At 41.3% G+C, this 24,596-nt stretch overlaps 1 protein-coding gene across 2 annotated transcripts in view; it reads right to left on the reverse strand.

Annotated features, from left to right (window-relative positions):
• Positions 1-5,735, reverse strand: part of NUP153 (nucleoporin 153) — a 77,358-nt gene extending 71,623 nt beyond the window's left edge. For both annotated transcript variants that reach the window (XM_044917363.1, XM_044917364.1), the window contains exon 1: positions 5,386-5,735. In XM_044917363.1, the coding sequence (XP_044773298.1) occupies positions 5,386-5,496 (111 nt within the window). In that variant the 5' untranslated portion in view covers positions 5,497-5,735. The remainder of the gene's footprint in view (positions 1-5,385) is intronic.
• Between the last annotated feature and the right edge of the window lie 18,861 nt (positions 5,736-24,596).

The following is a 24,596-nucleotide window of genomic DNA, read 5'->3' on the forward strand; positions in this document are numbered from 1 at the left end:
GGGCGCCTGGGTGGCTCAGTTGGTTAAGCGACTGCCTTCGGCTCAGGTCATGATCCTGGAGTCCCGGGATCGAGTCCCGCATCGGGCTCCCTGCTCGGCAGGGGGTCTGCTTCTCCCTCTGACCCTCTTCCCTCTCGTGCTCTCTGTCTCTCATTCTCTCTCAAATAAATAAATAAAATCTTTAAAAAAAATAAATAAATAAAATTTAAAAAAATAAAAAAATAATAATAAATTAAATAAAATTTTTAAAAAGTGTATTTTTTAAATCACACTATGAAGAAGATAAGCGAAATCAAGCAAACTAAAACATTTATAGGCAGGAAAGGCATTCTACCATCCTGTTTCTGATAGTAAACAGCGTAAATTATATCTTGTGGCAAGACTTTAAATCACTCTACCTCTAACACAGAAGAATCTTAAAAATAAATACATCACAACCAGGACAACCTAAGTAGCTACAAATAAAACATTTCTAAACACATGAGGTCATTACATCTTCCTTAATATTCTGTGCCTAAAGAAAATGGTTTTAATTAACGACCTCAGACCAAAGTCTTCATTTTACTTCAAACTAATAAATACAGGCCTCATGAGGGGACTTTCTGGGATATAGAGACAATCTCTGGGCTTTGTTGTCATTTATTTTATTAAAAACATTGGTAAGTGGGTGCCTGGGTGGCTCAGTCGTTAAGCATCTACCTTCAGCTCAGGTCATGATCCCAGTGTCCTGGTATCGAGTCCCGCATCGGGCTCCCTGTTCTGTGGGGAGCCTGCTTCTCCCTCTGCCTCTGCCTCTATGTCTCTCATGAATAAATAAATAAAAACTTAAAAAAAAAATTGGTAAGTGAATTGATAAAATATCACACACAAGGGCCTCTCATCACAAACAAAAAACCTACTAGCATTAAACAACTTAATACTTGGATTTATTCTCCTCTATACACATTTCAATGACTGACATTTCTATGAAGACAATGTGTTTGAAAATAAGTACTTAAGAGGGTTAACAGTTCAAAGTCTGGCCTCATCACCCAGTAAACAAGTCCCTAAATCCAATATAGGCCTATAAAAGACTGAGCTTGGGTACATAAAGGGAAAAATCTCTAAGAAGCAGGAAAATTCAGAGACAAACATGTAAATCAAAAGGTTGTATTTAGGGGCGCCTGGGTGGCTCAGTCGTTAAGCGTCTGCCTTCGGCTCAGGTCATGGTCCCAGGGTCCTGGGATTGAGCCCCGCGTCGGGCTCCCTGATCGGCAGAAAGCCTGCTTCTCCCTCTCCCACTCCCCCTGCTTGTGTTCCCTCTCTCGCTCTCTCTGTCAAATAAATAAATAAATAAATCTTTTTTTAGAAGGTTGTATTTAGGGCACCTGGGTGGCTCAGTTGGTTAAGCAACCGCCTTCAGCTCAGGTTGTGATCCTGGGGTCCTGGGATCGAGCCCCGCATCGGACTCCCTGCTCAGTGGGGGGGGGTCTGCTTCTCCCTCTCCCTTGCTGCTCCCCACTGCTTGTGCTCTCTCTCTCTCAAATAAATAAAATCTTTAAAAACAAACAAACAAAAGGTTGTATTTAATCGCAACAGTTTCAAATGAGTCCTTACTATACATATGCCAGGTCCTCTTGTAAGAGATTTATTCATCTCATTTAACCCTCACAACAATTTCCATTTTACAGATGCATAAATTAAGCAGAGAGAATTTAAATAACTTCTCTAAGTCCTGGCAGAACAGGATTCAAACCTGGATGCTCTAAATCTATTATAGTATATTTTTTCCCTACCAACTATTTCCAGTTCTGTTTCCACTGATAGTATTTAACATCTAAAATAAAGCTAATAGGGGCACCTGGGTGGCTCAGTCGGTTGAGTACCTGACTCTTGGTTCCGGCTCAAGTCCTGATCTCAGGGTCAAGAGAGCAAGCCACAAGTTGGGATCCGTGCACAACGCAGAATCTGCTTGAGATTCTCTCTCCCTCTCCCTCTCCTGCTTGTGCTCACTTGCTCTCCAAAATAAATAAATAATAAATAAATCTTTAAAAAATAATAAAGATATAATAAAGCAAATAAAGATAAAAGTAAAGGCAGAACCACTTAGTGACTTCTGGAATGACTTAAGTATTCCATGTCTAAATTATCATTCCATTACAAAACTGAGAGTACTTTTTCCCCATCGGATCCCAAGTGGGACATATTGGAAGAAAGTATCATATAGAAACTACCGAACAAAAATTCCCAAACTATCATATAAACCAGGGTTAGGCAAACCATGGTCTGTGGGTCAAACTCAGCCCTCAGCCTGTTTTTATACAAGCCTCAGGCTAAAAATGATTTTTACATTTTTTAAAGGTTGTAAAAAACAAAACAACGAACTTACGGCAACAAAGCCTAAAATATTTACTATCTGGCCCTTTACAAAAAAAAGTTTGCAGACTCCTGATCTAAGCTACTCAATAAAGAGGTCCCCTCCTTTTTCTAAAATAGCTAAATGCAAAAACCGACTTGGTGTAAGACAAACTACATCCAGGCAGATAAAATGAGTGGATTCCCTCAGCTCCAAACCAGAAGACAAAAACCCCTTAAACACACCCCACCCCCCAAAAAGGACAAAAACAAGTAATTCCCTCTCACCAGGAGGTGGCAGTAGACTCTTTCCCAGGCAAGGTTTTGGTTTCCCCATGAGCTCAAGTTTTTTGTGGTGACTGTTAAGAAAAGCTTAATAGCCAGAGCTGACTTCCTGGGCCTGACAATCTGCACAAGAAATGGGAAAGGAAACTGAAGGGGTGACAAAAACCACATCTCTGGTGACCTGTTCACTCCCAACTAGAAAAATGATACTATTTCCTAAAGGCATCTGGGCTGAGTTAGAAGGCAAGTGAAAATGATCGACTTACATTATTCAGGGCTGTTCTTCATTTTTGCTTCTACAATTCTTTAAGTTACTACCCTTCAGTTAGTTGAGTAAGACAATGGATTTCTGTCTCCAAACTTCAAGAAAGATGGCATTTTAAAGATCAAAAGTTAAAAGGAAAAAATGTAATCTTTAGATGTATCTCAGCAAAGCTAAACCAGAAGTCAAAACAGGAAATTACAAGTCAGTAGAACACATGCAAAAGTTGCAGGTACTGCATGACTGCACAAGCTAACTGGCCTGACAGGCAATGGCAAACATCCATGAACTAACAGTGCCAGACCTCTCATTCTTATTTCAACCCTCTGCTACACAACCAAAAACTTCCTTTTTGCCCAGAAACCCGTGGACACTTAATCAAATAACATTAGAGTAAAACATGCCATGTCATGAAGCTCCTTGCTATTCATGATGACTCAGCAGCTGCTGCAAAACATAGAGGTGACAAACTACGATTGTAGACAGCAAGCAGGTAGTCTGTAAGTCCACAAAAGTTCCAGCAAGGACTAAAGACAGTCTTCATTTTAAGATTTTAAAGACTGAACATTTTTTTGGTATACTCCTGGATACTTTGGTAGTTTCTGCCAATATTAAGGAACACTGGGAGGGTTGATCAAGAAACCCCAAACATCTTTAATCACAATCCAAAAGCTAAAATGTATTTTCTTCTTCAGTTAAATGGCTAGGACAGAAGCTAAAAGTATTTTACATAGGGAGAAATGATAAATTATCAAACTCTAAAGCAAAACTAAACAGCCTAAAATCATATCAGCTCTAAGACAACTGGGATCACAGGTATTATGATGTTAAGGCATCATCTCCCCAAAATTAGATTTTTATGTAAGTACATTTAAAAATAAGCTGTGATTGTAACTTTTGCCACCTGGAATATATTACCTCCTTTCTAGTCTCTGTCCAGACCATCCAATATATGTATTTAAAACATTTCACTTTTTATATAGTAACTTTCTTTTAAGAAGATCTAAGAAAGCACTCAAAGACATTTATTCTTCAGGAGAAACAGAAAGCATGTGTGTCTAACTTCCATTCTACAAAAGGATTAGGTTAAATGGCCAGGCGTGTGACCTGAATTCTAATCTTAAATTTGCCTGTAAGTACCCCCTGGTTCCTCACAAAGAAATCTGAAAACCAATCATTTTCTGTATTTATCTGGGGGAAAACGTAATGTCAAGACTTCTAAACATTAGCAGAGAGCTACTTAATATTGTAAATCACCATTTTTACTATTAAAGAAAAATTTCCCCCAAATTTCTACTTTAAAAGTTTTGCTTTTTAATGATACAATTTAACACCATCACCAAACATGTTATTCAAAAACCATCACCATCCAGAATAAAGCAATCTAGGAATTCTACCTTTAACAGGATGCAACAAGTTATCAAACCCTTTTGCTATACTTTTGTTTTTTAACAAGTTTAAGACACACACTTCCTGCACCTTAGTCTGATAAGTTCTGTAAGTGACTTTTATTAAAATAAATTTTTAACAGTTTCCTATTCAATTCCCATAGCAAACAAATAAGAGTTTTTTAAAAATCGGATTTTCTCAAAATCAAATGTCTCATTTACAGTTAGGATAAACTCGTTTTCATAATTTCAAACACCCATGAGTGCACAAGGTGGTCAATTATAAGACTGCCGACATTCCTGGGTGTCAAAAGTACCTAAACTTCTAGAATACACCCCGTAATATTAAAATATTTCCTGCGTGAAATCAGGACTGGAGTCCCGGTGAACTGTGCATAATAGCCAATTCTAGCCTCCAAAATAAAATGGGGTGGGGGGGAGGATAGAAGGCAGGAGGGAAGAGCCTCGCAGCGGAGAAAAGACGTAAGGGTGGAGAGGGACTTTCAAAATGCCCCAGGGCCTAGGTAACTATAACCCGGTTATGGGGGGGTGGGAAATCTAAGCTGATGCTCTCAGATCGAAGGACACCGGCAGGGGAGACGCGGAATTAATAAGATGAAACAAAGTTATTCCACTTTCTGTGTAACAGCGCCCCATCCCCACCCCCGGTGCCTCGGAAGAGGACTGCCGGGGGACAGCCCCCTCCCCACACAAACTGAAACGCGGGAGACTAGAAAACAGCAAGCATACGAACCTCCAGCCACATCTTCTCCTTTCTCCCTCGAGAGAACGTGAGTAATACGCTCAAACCCCCTAGTCCCCGCCAAAAACGAAAGAAATGCGCGCATCGTAGGCCTAGAATTTCCGTTCCCGCCCTATGCCCGTCTGGGGAAGCCCCTGGCCCAGAAGGCTGGGGGGAGGCGGCCCGAACCACACGTGTGTGCCGCAAAGACCGGCCTGTCTCAGCCCACTTCCCGTCGCCACCCCAGCGGCCTGAGATCCCGCCGCCTGGCTCGGGCCTTTCCTCAGGCCCTACCGGCCGCTCCACGTGGGGCGCCAAGGCCCCTCACCGCCTGTTCCCTCCCGCTGAGACACCACCGCGTCGGGGTCCCATACCTGGTGCTGTTGTCGCCCCTGCTGGTAAGGCTTAATTGGCCCCTGGTGGCAACGCCGCGTCCGGATCTTGCCGCCACCGCCCCCTCCTATTCCTCCGGCTCCCGAGGCCATGGCGGAGCCTCCGCTGCTTCCCGCTTCGGGGCGGGTAAGGGGGCGGGAGAGGCAGAGGTGGCGGCCTTAGAGCCCCCCCCGCCCGGCCCCAACCCAAAAGTCCGCCTTCGCTGCCCACACACTGGAGCACAGGCACACCAGGAGCCGCGAGGTTTCGAGCAGGAGTGGAGAGAAAATGCGCGCTGGCAGCAGGGAAGGCGGTGGCGGCGAGAGAGGCCGAGGAGCTGGCTCCGGTCCGGCAGCCTCCCGCGGACCCCCGCCTCTGTGTATGTCACGGTCTCTATGGAGATCCCCCGCAGAGGACAGAGAGAGCCTCTCCAGGCGCTGCTTAGGCCTAACTCGACCGCCGGCTGATGGGGATTCTTCCGTCGCCCTAGCTGTAGCTGCCGCAGTTGAAGCCGCCGGCGCCGCCCGCCTACCCCTCCCCTCTGCGCACAGCGCCCGCCCCGCCGTCGTCGTCGTCCCTGCAGTCGCCGCCGCTATTGCGCCTATTGCCGCTGCTAAGGCCGCCGCCGCGGTCGCGAGCCAGAACGTCGTCACTCGTCAGCGCCCGACGCGCTTGCATCATCATGCTGCGACCGAGTGATAGGCCAAGGGGAAGGGAGGGCCGGTCGAGCCCGCGCTCTCGGCCGCGCGGCACGCTGGGAAGAGTAGTTCAGCGGAAGAACGCGATTTCTCGGAAAGGTGGACGCGGAAGGAGAGCCGAGGATCCGCACCGAGGCACAAAGCCGGGAGCTCCATTCTTTTTACTGCACTTAGCGGTAAACTTAGACTTTGAAAGAGGCGTTCAAAGTAAAAACAGTAACCTCCTTTCACTGTACTTTCCCATCGGTTGGTAAAGCGGGCAGATAATAAAATCAAAAACAGGAGCTAATATAGAGCAATTTTTTTTAAATGGTTGAAAAACAACGTCCGAGATCTTTAAGCCTAAAGATGAATTAGAAAATGTAGTTTCATTAATGTCCCATTAACATGTAAGGGCTTTGCTGTCAAACAGGAGGGTTGGAATTCTGGCTCCACCATTCTCTAGCTTGACCTTGGATAAGTCAAAACTTTCTGAGCCTTGGCTTCTTCCTCTCTAAAATGAGAACCATAAAATCCACGGTATAGAGCTGTTGTGATCATTTCTGTAGAGTACTTAGTACCTGTCCTGGTATACAAGAAATGCAATAAATGGTTACAATTATTACCCACGCAGTCAGCTCACATTAGAGGTAAGTGGTAGATTACCGGTCATAAAAGTATACATATATTTGCTCCGAATAGAAAGCATTATATTTAGGAAAGTTCCTAAGCTAGGATCAAAGACTGAACCCACAAAGAATAGAGATTGTAGGAATTGACCGTTAGAAAGAGCTTGGTGGTCACATGGTCCAGCCCTTCCATTCAACTGACGGGACAGGGGTTCAGAGAATTCAGGTGGCACCTTCAAGCCCGGCAGTCAAAGCCACAACTATAACCCAATTTTTCTTTGAGAGTTGAAACAAGTGCACAAATGAGTAGGAGGAAAAAATCTGCTGAAAAAAACAAAAAAAAACACACAGAGGCTTAGTGTTCCATTTGAGACAATTGATTTTAAAGCTTAATAATAGCTTTGGACTCAGACTTAATTTCATATCTATCACTTACTAGCTGTGTAGCCTTGGGGAAGTTACTGATCCTCTTTCTAAGCTTCAGTTTCCTCATCTGCAAATAGAATGAATATTTACCTCAACAAGTTGGTGGTTCCGATGAAAGCATTAATGTATATATAGCTCGTAATAACTGCTTAGAGAGAAAGCATGTAATATCAGCTATCAGAAACAAATTAACTCTAAGACGTTCATACCATCTTCACCACCAAACTGCGCAATTCAAATCACTCTAATAATCATGTAAGTCAAATTGTGAAACCAAACTTACAGTACCTTGGATTTTGTAGTACCTTTCAGCACCTAAGGAAACATGCTGTATCAGGCATAGGTTTATAGAGCAAATGGCTTTCAGTGGTACCTCTGACAATAATCACCAAGACTATAAGAAGTTGGCAAATATGACAGACAAAATTAATATACTTCCTCTTCTGTTTCCTGATCCTCCTCCCTCCATTCCCGGGTCTCCACCAGTAACTCCCCACTAGACCCCTCAGGTATACATAACTCTTTCCCCTGAAGCACCTCAACCTTTTTAAATACAATTGTTTCTCTTTCACAGTTCTTAGCTAGGTATTTGCTAATAAGCTAACTCATGGGGAAGATCTCTATCTGAATATTTCTTTTTTTTTTTAAGATTTTATTTATTTATTTACTTATTTGACAGAGAGAGACACAGCAACAGAGGGAACCCAAGCAGGGGGAGTGGGAGAGGGAGAAGCAGGCTTCCCGCGGAGCAGGAAGCCTGATGGTGGGGCTCGATCCCAGGACCCCGGGATCATGACCTGAGCCAAAGGCAGACACTTAACAACTGAGCCACCCAGGCGCCCCGTACCTGAATCTTTCATTGGACTGCATACATAGAAGATGAAACTGTAGCCCTATCTCATTTTCCCTTTTCACCCTACCAGATTCAGAATTTCCAGCACAGGAGAGTGAACTGGCTGGGACTCAAAAATCATCCCTTTCTTGGTGGTTTGTTATTTGATGTGTGTGTGGGACAGCCTTCTTTTCCAAGCTTTGAAAGGGACATGCAAAAGAGCTGGGCCAAACTAAGACAAACTTCAGAATAGAAAACTGGTAGGAATTGGGGTGCCTGAGTGGCTCAGTCAGTTAAGCATCTGCATTCAGCTCAGGTCATGATCCCAGGGTCCTGGGATTGAGCTCCACATCGGGCTCCCTGCTCAGCGAGGAGTCTGCTTCTCCCGCTGCCACTCTCTCTCTCTCTCTCTCTCTCTCTCTCTCTCTCTCTCTCTCTCAAAAAAAAAAAATCTTAAAAGAAGATTGGTAGGAATTGAGGAAGTATGGAAAAATCCACATCCCCTTTAGCCTTGATCTCAATTATTTACTCCATTTTATAGTTATTTCTTTCAAGTAAAACAGTATTTAAGGAAAGAATAATACATTATTCCCACATTCCACATTCATGTTACTGAGTTATTGGAAATGTTACCAGGCTTAACAGCAAAGAAGAAATAAAAGGCAAGAAGAAATTCACATTCAAAACTTCCTACAGCCTAATTTTACCCTGAAATAGTATGCCTCACTGTGGGATGAAGTAACTTCTTGTGCATAGTTTGGGATTCAAAAATAACATTGTTTCTATGCTGAAATTCAGTTTGGAGTTACAAATCACCAAACTTAGAGTTCCTCATACATTTTTGGTACAGGACTCATCCTTCAGTTAGGAATTACTAGGAATAGAATGGATTTTAATAAAGTTATTCTGATTATAAATTTAAAGAATCTGCCCTCATTCAAACATACAAATGAACATTTCTCTAACAGATACTATATATAAATTGGAAAAAAGTATCAAATGACATGAACAGTAAAAGGGATTTTTGAAATCATTCCAGCCATAGTAGGAATTAACATGAAGGGAATAATTATTATTTAGTACTTATAATTAGTCAATTCCTATAGATGATGAATTTAATCCCTAAAAAACCAGTAAGATTCTGTAGTTCACGGCATTGGATGATATCACTCATAAATTTTGTGTTATGAACTAGCTGTCTTTTTTATTCATTCTTTTCCTTATTGTTAATTTCTATTCCCATCAATCTTTAGACCTCTGAGAAGTGATCTTAAGTTTTGGGTTGTTTCAATGAGTGTATTTTAATAGAAACTCATTTCTCCCCTACTCGGTTTTAAACTCCATGAAGACAAGGATTTTTTTTTTTCTCACTTCCATATCCTGAACACAGAGAACAGTGTTGATACATAGCAGTCACTGTGTATAGACTACAGCTAATCACTACCAATGTCGACTGTTTCTATTTTATTGTAATAAATAATACACTGATGAATACAGCTAAACTGCTTTATATAATCTTTCTGAGTTTGCACATATTTGTTTTCTATACTGCGTAACAAATTATTTCTCAAATTCATTTATTTATTCAATGATAAAGCATTCAAGAGCATCATGAACAAATCCCTATGATAATGTTACAGAGAGATTCTCGTGTAATCCTAACAATCCTTAGAGGAACTATTGTCATTTTACAAATAAGGAAACTGGGCACTGAGGGGATAAAAAATATTTTTTAAAATCATTTTTAACATAATGGCAGAGTCCATATTTGAATGATTTCTCCTCCTGCTAACTCCAAAGCCCATGCTTTTGCACTCACTGTCATTTTTTAGCCAGTTTAGAAACCTATCTACCACTTAAAACATTTTTCTTTGAAAAGATGATTTTCCACTTTAATGGACACTAATATACCTTAGAAACCTCTCTCTCTCTGATGGCCTCTACACTGACTAAAATGTTTAGATACTCGTTCTATCTTACTGCATAGTGAGAATGGACACTTGCCAACTTTATGGTATGATAGCACTGGAAAGACCAGACTCAAATATCTGGCTTAGGATCACGTGGGAATGCGAGGACCCTCATCATGGCATGGGGACATGAGGATATGCAGTAGGATGGGAGTGAAGAATAAATCAGCTGGGCCATTTGGGTGGAAAGGATATCCTACATTAGGCTTCCAAATTCAGAGAGAAGCCACATTAGCAAGATCAACAGAATTCAAAGTATATCATAAAAAATGAATACGTGAAGGATAAGGAGAAAAACTAACGGCTATTTATATTCAGACCAAGTAGCAGAACCTCAGACAAAACACAGGAATTCCTTCCCAATAACCAAGTTTTCAACAAAGATTAGCCCAACTTCACTTTTCTTAAACCTGGACCCAGTTTTTTCAACCACAATGGTTGGTTAAATTGAGAGAGATCTCAATTTATGAAAAGCCTGTTACAACTAGGGCCCTTGCCCCACCCCCCAAAAAAACTTATCTTCCCCCCATACAATATGGTAACTGACAACTATAAAAGAGCACAGAGAGAGGCTGCTGACCCTGCTCTACGAGATAAGAACTATCCACTCATTTCAAATGAAATACAATTTAGTCTAAGTCCAATCTGGATTGAAAAACAGCCTTTATATATTCTTCAAAAGATAGTCAGTTCTGGCCAAGGGAGTATTTAAAGATGAAAATTATAAGAAGTTAGAAAATTATGTGTTTATTTTATCTTTTTTTTAATTTTTTTTTAATTTTTTTTTTTTTAAAGATTTTTATTTATTTGACAGAGAGAGACAGCGAGAGCAGGAACACAAGCAGGGGGAGTGGGAGAGGGAGAAGCAGGCCTCCCGCCGAGCAGGGAGCCTGACGCGGGACTCGATCCCGGGACCCTGGGATCACGACCCGAGCCGAAGGCAGACGCTTAACGACTGAGCCACCCAGGCGCCCTGTGTTTATTTTATCTTAACATAAAATGAAGTATCCACTGCGATGTCTATTGAAGCAAATTATTTTTTTTTTAAAGATTTTATTTATTTATTAGAGAGCGAGCGAGAGAGAAACAGCATGAGAGAGGAGAGGGTCAGAGGGAGAAGCAGGCTCCCTGCTGAGCCAGGAGCCCGATGTGGGACTCGATCCCAGGACCCTGGGATCATGACCTGAGCCAAAGGCAGTCGCTTAACCAACTGAGCCACCCAGGCGCCCGCAAATTATTATTTTTTTGAGAGTAGTTTTAGGTAGATCTCTATGATCTTCACACATTTTCACGTGCTAATTATTACCAAGCATTTCATTATATAGAAAAATAAGGTGAAATTCATTTTTTTTTTAATTCATTATACACTTCAGTCTCAACTGGAGAAAATCCAAAGTGGGGTTGAGATTCTAGAAAGTTACTGGGTTTTTGTCTGTTTGTATTTTAAGGAAGAGGGGCCATAACATTGGGAAGATATTTAAAGATGCACCTCATTATGCTCTCATTAACTTACTGTGTTCTCTGTCTTTGGGGAATAAAGTAATACTTAAGACTAAATGAACTAACTAATATCAAATTTTGATTAACTACATATATCACTTAATTCTAACATGTCATATAAGATTTTTCCTCTTCCTACTAGCCTTGTATACTTCCTACTTGCCAGTGTATACTAGCCTTTGGCATATATGTGTTTACATATATTCTATTAGAGTTTAACATATTTTAAACTTACCAATTCTAAATAGAAATCCAGTTCTATTGGATTCAATAATAACCAAATTCAGGAAGACCAGTTCCATCCTAACAAGATAGTTAATGAATCAGCTAGGATTAAACACTTTTGTCTAATATTCAAATATACACTAGTATAAGTATAAACAACTGAGACCAAGGCTCAAGGAAGACATGGATAGTTATAAACCATTTATAAACATAATCTAAATATCAAAAAACATTTATTGAGGACCTACTATCTGGTGGTTTCTAGTACATGTCAGTGTACCAAACAGTAAAACAACCTCTGTTCACATGAGGCATTACACTTTATCATTTTCCTGAGTTCTCTTAAAGTTTATGGCATTATGGTCTATTAACCCCTAGAACATGACCCTAATAACTCACCCTCAAAATTCTACATTCTAGATTCTAAACACATGCTAGTAGATTCATCCTATACAATAAATCTACTGGCTTGGTTTCATTTTTTAAAATATAATTAACCAGTTACATTAAAAAACTGAACTCATTAAGGTTGCCAGCTATGTACAACTATAATGTTTGCAAAACTCAATTTGCTTGCCCTAAGCTTTTTCATTTTTTTTAAAGCATTTGTAGAGAATGCTTGAATTTATCAGACCTTAATTCATTATGATGTTTCTTTTCAAGAGCATCCTGTGAATTAACATGTTAACAACCCTAACGTACACATCACCTCACCACCACCACAAGAAAGCACAACCTACCCAGTTGAAATGTGTCTTTTGGCCTCTTGCTACTCATGGACTAGCAGCACCAGTCCCCCAGGAACTTGTAAAGGGTCTCTGCCCATCCCAGGCCGTCTCAATCAGAATCTGCATTTTAACAAGATATCCAGGTGACTCATATGCACATGACATTTGAGAATTAACCATGCCACCGGAATTTATAAAGCACATCTGAAATGTTAAGGGCCTGAAACTAAACATTAGTTATGAAATACACTTGTGCATAGGTATTTAAAGAACATTTTGCTAATTCCCAAATATCCTTATTTGTACAAGTATTCTTTTTAGCGTTAACTCGTGAGAAACAAAGGACATGGATGTAGAATAAAACATCTCATAATCCAAGAAGCTAGGAGCCAAGAAAAGAAATATCAGACTACCTCCTTAGAATTGCTACGACTTTCCTCTTTCCAAAGCACGCACAAAATCACTGTCAAGGTAGAAAAGCAAGCAGGAACAAACTCTAAGAGCAAATATTCGCAGTACTGGGTTGGCATCCAATATCTAAAATGCAAGCAAAGAAGCCAGGCAGCTTCGAGTAAAATGTATAGATTTCACCTTTCCTAAACTGTAACAGAAATAACAGCTTTCAACTTGACAAATCATAAAAACAACTCAGTAGATTACCTACTTCTAATAGCTTGAGCTCTTAAATAAGTGCTATGAAGTCAAATCAATATTCAGATGCAGTATTTTCTCCAAAAATTACTTCTGGAAAAAATTAATAAAAATGGACCCTTTAGTCTAAAGATTTTCTGCACCTGGTCATCAAAACTATTCTTCCTACACACACCTAGAGTTATTTCTTCCTACAATAAGGAAGGCATAAAACATGAAATACAAGAAATAAATCATTTTTTAAAAACTCACCTACACCGTCCCTCCTGGAAGCCAAACATAAATACATTTGCTCATTTGAACACTTACAGATGAAGGCATCAAGGTAATGAGTTATCCAAAGTTTCTATAAAGAGCAGGCTTAGGAATTCCCCCTTCTTCATTAATCTACAACAACCAACAATTTGAGAGTTGATGAAAGAGCAGCTTACAGAGCACGTAGATTTTTTTCCTCTTATTTAACATTTGGTACGTTTCACCTTACTCCAGAATAAGCAGAAACAAAATTAAACATATTTTTCTTTTTATTTTCATTGGCTTCTTTTTCCAAAGGAAGCTAGATACTACCTGAAATGAAGTTCTGGATTTAACACAACCTTATTCTCCATTATCATAGGTAGCAGAGTTGATTTAATGGTTAGTTGATAAGATGATTTTTAAGCCAGTATGTATATAACCCACAGCCTATGACCTCAACATAGCTCACCTTGTTTGGATCCATTATATAGACAATAGAATATCGTGGGCTACGAAAAATACAGTTCTTCAAATCGAAAAACCAAAAAGAACTTTTCAAATATTCTCCAAAGCACATGCGAGTGAAGCTATACTAGTCTACATTCAACATTAAGTAGGCAGTATTGCCGTACAAACAAAAGCAACTCCTCAGACATTGAGCAAAGTCTGCTTAAACACACCACCCCCAGGGAGGGAAAACCACCTCGCACGTGAAGGTTTAAGTTCAGCATGTATACCATGCATCAAATTAAAACATCAAAGCAGACCATCAGTCTCCGTAGAGGCCCGAACCAAGCAACAAACAGCTTCTGCCAGCCACAATTAAATCCAAGCCATAACTTAGATGCTTTAAATTAGTAACAGTTAAACCAGCTCTTTTTCACTTGCTTGCTCATAAAATCTTGCCCCCGCTGTGAGTCAGCAGTGACTCATAAGCACTTCCTACAAGAAGCACCTGTTTTTAGGCCCATCCCTTGCAACCGAAGAGCTGAGATGAGTGATCTTAGCTTAATGCTTGCTAACATGGAAGTATTCCTCAGCTCTCTGCTACTAGATAGTGCCAGGCAGAGCTGCAGGGACTGCAAACAGGTAACGGTCTGCAGCTGGGTGGTAAGGAGACCAATCTATAAAAGGGCACTAGGAGTTGCCAAGATCGGGAAGGAAAAGCCATTTTTCTGTTTTCACTGTTGGCCATTGTGAATATGCCTCTCCTTTAACTCCTCATCCCTATGGGCTGACCTTTTTGCAGCTAGGCTTCCTCAGGTACCAGCATCTTCCTTCTCTTAAGGTCTGGTTTGGGTTTACAAACAAAAGGGAGTGGACTTTTCCCCTTCATTTGGTCCATCACTAACTTTAGAATTGGATCCTTTGAAAAGTATTAAAAACTGAGATGGAAAAAAGAAATCCAATAGTTCTTGGAAGCTATCTGTTCTCAGTTCAAGCTAGGGAAAAGGAAAGTCCAGTGGCCGGTTCCATGTCGTCTAAACAAGACAGGTCAGATCGTTTGTTTAGATTTTTCAGCAACTTTCTCTGAACACTTCCTATCCACGTGAGCAATATAGGAAAAGGGGAGATGTTTAAGGAGTGCTATAAGAGAGAAGAGGGGGCACTGAGGGAAGGGGAGAGCAAGTGCTAAATTCTGACAAATAGTCACAACTAGCCATTTCTGAAAATTCAGTCGAAACTTCTGCCAGGTCCACAGCTGACCCGAACTCACCTTTGGTGTGTTCACTCTCCATAGGTCAGTCTTCTGAGTCCAGATTGGCTCCTTGATGACCCAACTTCAAAAGCTATAAAATAAACGAAGGGAAGATGACGGATACCTCGCAGGAATCGTGCTGCAGAAGGGCAGAGTATCACTTACTAGCACCCTAAATAATGAAGGACTAATGAATAATACATTCAAAAGAAAAGACCCTCCTTATGGCCACTTCAGGGTTTCCTAACATTTCATATCCTGAGTACCGGGCACAAATTGGAGAAGTGTTTATTGATTGGATGAGTGCATATTCATAGGATTTGCAATTCGTTATTCCCCTCAACAACTTTTATGTTATGGAATTTTTTTTCTGTGTGTTTCAAAACCACCTTTAATCTCCCTCTTTTCCTTTTAAATACAATTTACTGCAGACCATGTACTAATTGCGGTGTCAGAGATAAACAGAAAAAAAAAATCGCTTTTCCACAATCAGATGCAAATGGTGCTTCCCCCTGAGGGATTATACCAAAATAGGAAGCGTGAATCAAAGAGACAAAGATATATACTTTAAATTTTGGGATACTATTCAACAAATACTTATTTTATCCTGGAACACATGTTCCACAGGTAGAAACACGATGATGATTTATGTCCCACCATTTAGGGACAGGTAGAAATGGTTGCACTGTTACTTTATTTTTAAATATTTTGAATATAGGGGCGCCTGGGTGACTCAGTCAGTTAAGCGTCTGCCTTTGCCTCAGGTAATGATCTCAGGATCCTGGAATCGAGCCCTGCATCGGGCTCCCTGCTCAGCGGAGAGTCTGCTTCTCCCTCTTTCTACTTCTCCCCCTGCTTGTGCTCTCACTCTGTCTCAAATTGATAAATAAAAAATCTTAAGTATTTTGAATATATACTTATGCAGATAAATTTCCTTTGGGAAATGTGTATTACATAAATCGTTTTAAGTTTATGTTCTCCATTTTAAACACCTTGTCAGGCAGATAAAAGCTTCACATTGACCAGCATTGTCCCCACAACCCTGGCTCACTGGAATTGTGATCAGGACATTCAACCAAGGGACTTGAGTACAATTTGAGGGTGCCATTGCTTTCTTTAGATGTACATAAATTCTAAAAAGTTTAAAAGAAGGTACTGTAGGAGCACCTGGCTGGCTCTTGAGCATGTGACTCTTGATCTTAGGGGTGTGAGTTCAAGCCCCACATTGGGTGTAGAGATTACTTAAAAATAAAATCTTTTTAAAAAAATGTATACTCTAGGGATGCCCGGGTGGCTCAATTGGTTAAGCTTCTGCCTTTACTCAGGTCATGATCCCAGAGTTCTGCGATCTAGTCCCACATCAGGCTCCTTGCTCAGCGGGGAGCCTGCTTCTCTCTCTCTCTTTGTCAGAATAGATGGGTAAAATCTTTAAAAAAATAAATAAATTTAAAAAAAATGTATACTCTAGACAGAGATACATAGGCTGAAGGTTGCTACAGGACCAATACTGTCCCCAAATAACCGCAGTATCAAAGTAGGGTCTTTCGGGAGCAAGGAATATGATTTAAAGTCTCCTACACTCATATTTACTAAGTGAAATGATAGCACTCTGGAGTATCCACTATATGCCACACACCTCGCTGGGTGCTTTCTATGCATTATCATTCGTCCTTACAAGTCTTAAAGGGAGTAGTCTGAAAGAGAAGGGTTACGTAGTTCACACAAAGTCATGCGCCAGGAATGAGCTCTGAACACAGGTCTAACTGATTTCCAAACCTGTACCTTTTTCATTAAACCAAGAGGCATTCTAGAACTTCCCACAGGCAGGGCAAACGGAAGGAGTGGAGCCTGAGCTGTTTAGGGAAGCTGCTGAGCCCACTGACATCCTGCCTCTTCTCCCAGAGGTATGCCTAGCTCTTTCTCAGCAAGGCCTTGGCAGGATTTCTGTCGTACATTGAGATTCTGCTAACCAGATCAAGGTACTTTGGCACATGTCTTAGTGGGCCCCAGACTCCTAGAAGTGAGTTCCCCTCTTTGCAGTGTTGCTGGAGAACACGTAAGACCACCAGTTAAATTTGAATTTCAGATAAACAACAATTTTTTAATATAAGTATGTCCCCAATACTGCAAATATGGCATGGGACAACTTATTTGCTAAATCTGGCCACCCTATTTCTTTGCCCTATTTTGAGATGTCTTAAATTAGAATCAGAGATAATGCGTGTATGCTGGAGTGACTTACAGCTCTATACATGATCTTCAGCTTGGAATGAAGATATCCTGGCTATTGACTGGATCTCGGAAACTCAACTGTGAGCACATCACACCCTCCCCCTCCAGCACACACACCTACTCCAAGCTGTTAAATGGTTTATCATGGAATGCCACCATAATTCACTTGATTAGTAACATCTAGTGCAGCCGACTTGAATCTTGTGTTCACAACTCAGGGATACGAGAAATGTAAATTTATACTTAATTCAACAGAATTTGTTTCAAAACCCCAAAAACAAACCCAGTCAAGTCAGGTCTTACCATGCCCCCCCCCTTTCCCCAGAACTGCTCCTAGGGCTCATGTAGTGCTGGGGGCGGGGGGGACTCGTTCTCGATGTTGTCTATCCATGCAAATTCTGGCCCCTTCGATTCACCTGGTTTTTTCCCCCTGTTCTCCTCAGGTGCAGGCATCATCCTGCAGCATCTGTACCATCCTAAGACTCCAAACACTTCCGAAGCCCTTGAAGGCCCCACATGCCTCAATGCCCAGTGTAGCCTTTCCTCTCTGGGTCCTTCAGCACCGTTGGACTTCTGCCTTTGGAGAGTGAAGCCTTTGTGCTTTGCCATTGAATCTTATGGACTAGCTCTGGCTTTGCTGTCTCCCTAGGGCCCTCCTCCACTAGAGGATGCAGAGACACCTGTATCCTCTTGTCTTTGGGCACCCCCCCCCCCATATCCTCTCTGCTTAGACAGTCTTTCTCAATCTTTTTCTAGGAATGGCTCCATCGTCCTCAACACCCCCACCCTCCAGCTCCCCAACCTTTCTCCTGTGCATCTAATCCCCTTAAGGATTTTAGGTTTTTGGAAGATCCTGGAAGGTTACTTCCTTTTCACCCTGGCTTATTCTTCCCATGAGGCAATGAATACAAGCGATCAGGTGCTTGAAGAGGAGAGAGGGTAAGGAGAACGGTAGAGTAAATGAACCAATTAATTTTAAACATTCCCGGACCTTTGTTTTCAAATTTAGGCTAACAAATTAGATCCTGATTTGTTCAGGCATAAGCTTTGCCTTTCCACAGTAGTCCACAAATTCTGGCATCAGCATCAGATGGGAAACATTTAAAACATGGATTGTCAGGCCCCACCCCCAGACCTACAGAATCTCTGGCGTGGAACTAGGAACATGTATTTGAACAAACTCTTATCATTTTTCTTACATACTTAGTTGCACTGGTCCTCTGACCTCTTCTTTCCTACACTTTCTGCCTTCTTTCTCTTTCATCCTTATCCCTAGAATGCGATAGCTGGTTCAAGATTCCTTGCACGGAACCAAAATCTAGTGCGGAATTCTGTATCCATCTTTCAAAGGGGAGGTCACCTGGAGTCCAAGAGGATGCTCATGTGTCCTGTCATCTCTTCTCCAGCTTTTATCCCACTTTTCTCAGACATTGGTGTCCTGTCCAGGTTCCAAGAAAATCTGAGTCTAACCCACCAAATGGGACCACGCCAAAAGTGTATCTCCATCCTGTGTCAAAGGCAAAACTGATTCCTGGAGACCTAAATGCTGCTTGGTTCTTATAAAGAATCATCAGTACATCTAAGCAATCCAGTTTTTCATGGCTTGGGGATACTTCCAGAAGAATGGCCTAAGTGAGTAAGATACTAGTCCCAAAGTAGATAAATTATGAAGTAAGATTTTTTTTTTTATTAAGTAATCTCTATGCCCAATGTGGAGCTCAAACTCACAACCCTGAGACCAAGAGTCGCATGCCAGCTAGACACCCAGGAAGTAGGATTTTTAAAATTGCTTGCATCGGTTTGTTTAAACACCTTCTTAATTAATTTGAGAGAACAGTTCACCTTTTTTTTTTTTTTTAAGAAAAAAAAAGTGAATATGGCTAGGTAGGTAGGAGACATTAGGCTGGCAATATCATTGGCCTATTTTACTCCAAAATGAGGTTAGGAGTGCTGAGCTAAATTGGAGCTTTTAAAGGATGATGTCCTAGGGAGTGATAACAGACACACCAGCAGAAAATCACTTAAAAGTAATGGTAGGAAAGACTCACCCCCTGGGATGGTTGTTGATATTCATAAAAGTCTCCTAGGTTTATTGACTTGTCTCAACAAAAAGTCATGTGTGTTATTATGACATCAGAATACTACTCCACATCAAACAACAGAGTAAAGGACCTGAAAAATGAGGGAGGGGGGCAGGCTGGACAGGAGGCAGAGAAGGGAGTGTAGCCTAAGCAACTCCCAATAATTTGGGGGGGGGGGGCTAGGAAAGAAATTTACACTTAATATCTCACTCCAGATTTCCAGTATTGAGAAATACATGTTTCCCTTTAAAGATGGTTATGCAGAAGTATCTCTTCTAAGTTGATCAATCAGGAAATGTTATAACAGATGCCAACTGTCCACAGAGCACTCGGCCAGATACTGCAAATAAAGGGGACCAGGGGGGTCTGGCTGGCTCAGTCGGTGGAGCGCGTGGCTCTTGATCTCGGGATCGTGAGTTTGAGCCCCACCTCGGGTGTAGAGATTCCTTAAAAATAAAATCTTTTAAAAAATAAAGGAAATGAGTTTTCCTCCACACGATGTCCTTTCTCCCTGAAGGGATGATACAGAGATGGAGTCAGGGACCAAAAATATCAGACGGCACAGGTTGAAAGGAACCGCAGGGTTCTGCCAGACCAGTCCCACAAGAAGTTAGCAGTTCTCTCTCCAACTCTTGCAAGCGCCCAGGACTGTGTGGGCTTTCTCCTCTCCGGAAGTGGAGGCGGTGCTTCCGGAGGCTTCCACTTCCGGTGGAGAGGGGTCCCGCTGGCCGCCCTTGTTCTGAGTGGGAGTTGGGCAGCTGGCTGCTCCTCGGTGACCTCCGGGGCCGGGGCGTACCTGATCCTGAGGGAAGCTTCTCGGCAGGTCCTGCCAACATTGCTCTCTTGCCTGAAGAGGTGATCTCCCCACAACATGCGCGCCATTTTATGTGTTTCTAAACAAAGACTTCGGAGTGGTTGGTAGAGTGGCAAGTCGTTTTTTCCCCATTGTTATTAATTCACTCATCTAGTACATTTTCTCGAGCTACTGTCGTGTTTCGTTAAGGAAACCGAGGCCTGGAGAGCACAGGCTATATACGCCGCTTTGTGACTTAGTGATAGATTAATTTCCTGACTTCAAGTCTAGGGCGTTTTGCACTACTCAGGGTGTGTTTTTATTTTGTCTTCATTGAATTATTTTTTTTTAAGATTTTATTCATTTGAGAGAGAGGGAGAGACAGTGCGCGTGCGCACGAGCGAACAGGGAGGGGCAGAGGGAGAGGGAGCAAGAATCTGAAGCCGACGGAGCACAGAGCCCGGTACAGGGCTCTTTCCCACAACTGCGAGCCCACGACCTGAGCCGAAACCAAGAGTCGGATGCCCAACCGGCTGAGCACCCAGGTGCTCCCACTGAATGATGTTTAAAAATCTTATTATTCCTTCTTAATGTTCATCCCTTATTTCTCTCTTATGAGTGGCAACAAAGGATTGGCAGCACCAGGATGACGGAGGTGTGGAGAGGACAAAAGAGAAACGTGTATTGAAATTTTACAATGTACCAGGCTCATGGGGCTCACTGGTGGCATCGCATTACTTTTCACAACCATCCTGTGAAGTATGTGGCATTGCTCCAGTTTTGCAGATAAGGAAATTGAGAGGTCAGATATCTTGTATAAGTTCACTTGACGAGCTGTCAAATATTTGAGACTGTTTTGAATCCAGTTCTTTGACTCCAAAGTCATTAAATTATACTGCCTCCCATGCCTCAAGCAGAACAAATTTGATGTCTAAATGGCTGCTCAACTCCAATTAGCTCTGCCCAGATTTTTCACATACTTTAAGGAAGAACCTTTATATTGGCCCTTGATCCTGAGTTTAATTGACCAGAAGACATTAATGTTCCCCTGTAAACAGTTACTCATTAATGTAACTCAGAATATCCACATGCATTACTACCTTGTTCCAAAAATAACTGAAGGCAATTACGTGAACAAAGGTGTTATTGTGTTTCCAGCACAAGTGATGGGGAAGAGATGACTAGAGTCCTATGGTCTCTGACCTCCTGGGACAGCTCTGATTGTTTCAAAATTTATGTTGTGAAAGTTAAATTTTTTTCCCTGAGCACTTTCATTCATTTGTTTCTACACTGAGAGTTGTGTACAATTCAAATTCCTTTTCTATGACAATGCTTCAAATTATTGGCAGTGGCTTTCAAGTTTTCCTAGGGTTTACGTTGAAGTGTGGTATAGAGAGAGCTGAGTCAACAACTTCTGGTTAAACAAGGCAGATTACTCATACTCTTCTGTGTTCTTTCCGCCCCAAACCCAACACATGTGACAGCAATGAACTAATAATGAACTAATAAAGGTATTAACCCATTAGAAAGAAGAAAGGCAAAGAAGACAACAGTGGACAAAAGATGTTATCACAGTTTGGGGAGTAGGCAAGGAAATAGGAAAGTGATAACTCACTTAGCAAGTCAGAGAAAACTATAACCCAAGGACCTGGAGAGAGAATTTCTGACATGATGTGAAGAGTACTTTCTGGAGGCTCCCAGCCATGTGGAAAGCTGGAGAGAGGCCCATGGCTGAGAATGAGACCGGTTCAGAATCCAGGTATACACACACTGATCCCCATTCTTCAATCCCACCCTGGGCAACCTTGCCCAGGATGCTCTTGCCTCCCACCTCCACAGGAGTCCAGAGGCTTATTGTCTAGAGAAATTGAACCAGGAGGCATCAACTTTGTGCAGTGAATAAGTGTGCAGGTGTAAGTGAACACTTTTTTTAATGTATCATTTGTTGATTTAACCCTTTAGATTTGAAAGTAATCATTTAACCAGATTTTTTTAAAGATTTTATTTATTTATTTGAGAGAGAGCACACAAGCAGAGGGAGTGACAGAGGGGGAGAAGCAGACTCCCTGCTGAGCAGGGAGCCCAACTCGGGGCTTGATCCCAGGACAACCGGAGCCAAAGGCAGATGCTTAACAGACTGAGCCGTCCAGGCGACCCTAAGTGAACATCTTCTAATTGAACATGGGATGGGAACCGGTCCCTCCCCTGCTTTATGCCTAAAACACTGCAAGTTCCTATGCTGGCCTGCTCACATGCTAACGGGAGAGCCTCTTTGGAAAAAAAAATTTTCTTGGAAAAAATAAGGTGAGTTTAGACGATTTGCATGTATTGTGATTACAGATTTATTTAGATTTGTTTTTATCTTATTTCATTCATTCCATTTACCCCACTTTTTCTATGCTGCTTTCCCCCTTCATTCTTGACTTCTAATGGATCAATGATTTTGTTATTCTTGCCTTTCCTTCCCTTCTATTGGTTTGTCAGCTGCAACATTCTCTCTCTTTCCTATTCCTTCCTTCTTTCCTCCCTCCCTCCCTTCTTTCTGTGGTTAAACTTTAACATGAATTCTCTGAATTGATCAGTATCTCTATCCTCCTCCAAAACCATGCAAGTGCTATGGAATGCTTTCTCGCCGATGACTTCTCTGTTGACCACATTCTAGTTGCACGTCATTTTTATACTCCCACACAAGTTGTGTTCTGTTGATGCTTGTTTAGATTTAACCAGATATGGACCAATTTCTTCGCTCACCACTCTTTCCTGGCTCTTATTTCTTCCTTTTGAGTTTAATTCCCTTCTTCTTGAAGTACTTCCTCTAATAGTCTTTTGTAAAAATTTATTTATTTTGAGAGAGAGAGTGCATGCAAGAGTAGGAGTAGGGGCAGAGGGAAAGAATCTCAAGCAGACTCCTTGCTGAGCAGGAAGCCTGTTGTGGGGCTCAGTCTCACATCCCTGAGATCATGACCTGAGCCGAAATCGGGTTGGACGCTTAACCAACTGAGCCACCCAGGCACCCCTCCTTTAATAGTCTTTTAAGCGGGATAGTCTATAGGTGATAAATTCTTTGTCTTTGCCTAAAATGTTATTATTTGCCCTCATTATTGAATTACCAACTAACTGGAAACTGTAGTATAGGTTCACTGGTCTCAGAATTCTAGAGCTATTCCACTCTTCTCTGACTTCTGTTGGTATGTTTAAGAAGTCTGCTGTAAATCTAATTGTCATTAATTTGTAGTTAATATCTGTTCTCTTTGAATGTTCTTTTTTTTACAATTATAAAATGTATTTTATTATTTATTTTTTTGTTGTTGGTAAGTTCTTTTATATATCTCTGTGTTCTGCAATTTCATAGAATATTCTAATTGTTGATTCCTTCCTTCCTTCCTTCCTTCTTTCCTTCCTTCCTTCCTCCCTCCCTCCCTCCCTCCCTTCCTTTTCTTCTTTCTTTCTTTCTCTTTTTCTTTTTCTTTTAGTTATCTGGGTAGGGACTTACTGTACTTCCTGAATCTGAGGATTCATGTCATTCATCAGTGATCAGTTCTGGAAAAATTTCATCAATTATATCTTTTCCCTTTGCCTCTTCCTTATCTTTGTGTGCTTTCCTTTGGGACTCATATTAGATGTACATCTGACTTTCTCTTTTTATCCTGTATCTGTCTTAACCTCTGTTCCACATTTTCCATCTCTTTATCTCCATGCAATGTTTTAAGTAATTTTCTCTTCCATATTTATCTTTCTTTCTTCCGCAGTATCTATCTTGCTGTGAATACACCCATTCACTTTTTAATTTAAATTAATTTTCATTTCTTCAGGTTCTTTGTTCTTTCCAGTATGTCTGTTCTTTTTTATATTATTTTTTATTTCAAGTCTTCTTTAATTTCTTTTAATTATTTAAGACATAGTTATTTTAGGGCGCCTGGGTGGCTCAGTTGGTTAAGCAGTTGCCTTCGGCTCAGGTCATGATCCTGGAGTCCCTGGATCAAGTCCCGCATCGGGCTCCCTACTCAGCGGGGAGTCTGCTCCTCCCTCTGACCCTCCCCCCTCTCATGCTCTCTCTCTCTCATTCTCTCTCTCAAATAAATAAAATCTTAAAAAAAAAAAAAAAAGACATAGTTATTTTATAGTTCAAGAATTCTGTATCTCCAGAAGAGACTCTTAAGTGTAGAGAACAAACTGAGGGTTGCTGGAGGGGAGGTGAATAGGGGGATGGGCTAAATGGGTGATGGGTATTAAGGAGGTCACTTGCTGTGAAGAGCACTGGGTGTTATATGTAAGTGATGAATCACTAAATTCTACTCTTGAAGTTAATACTATGCATATATGTTAACTAGAATTGAAATAAAAACTTGAAACATTAAAAAAAAGAATTCTATATCTTTAATTCTTGAGAATTCAATCCTGCTGCTCTTGTATCTGCTAGCTCTCTATCCTGCTGTTACTTTGGTGGCTTTTAGTTTTTTATTGTGAGTTCATCTTTAGCAGGGCTTTGTGAATGTCCTCATGGCCTGGGTTGAGGGTTTGTCCCACCAAAGA

The sequence above is a fragment of the Neomonachus schauinslandi genome, chromosome 8 (genome assembly GCF_002201575.2).
Source record: "Neomonachus schauinslandi chromosome 8, ASM220157v2, whole genome shotgun sequence".
NCBI lineage: Eukaryota > Metazoa > Chordata > Mammalia > Carnivora > Phocidae > Neomonachus > Neomonachus schauinslandi.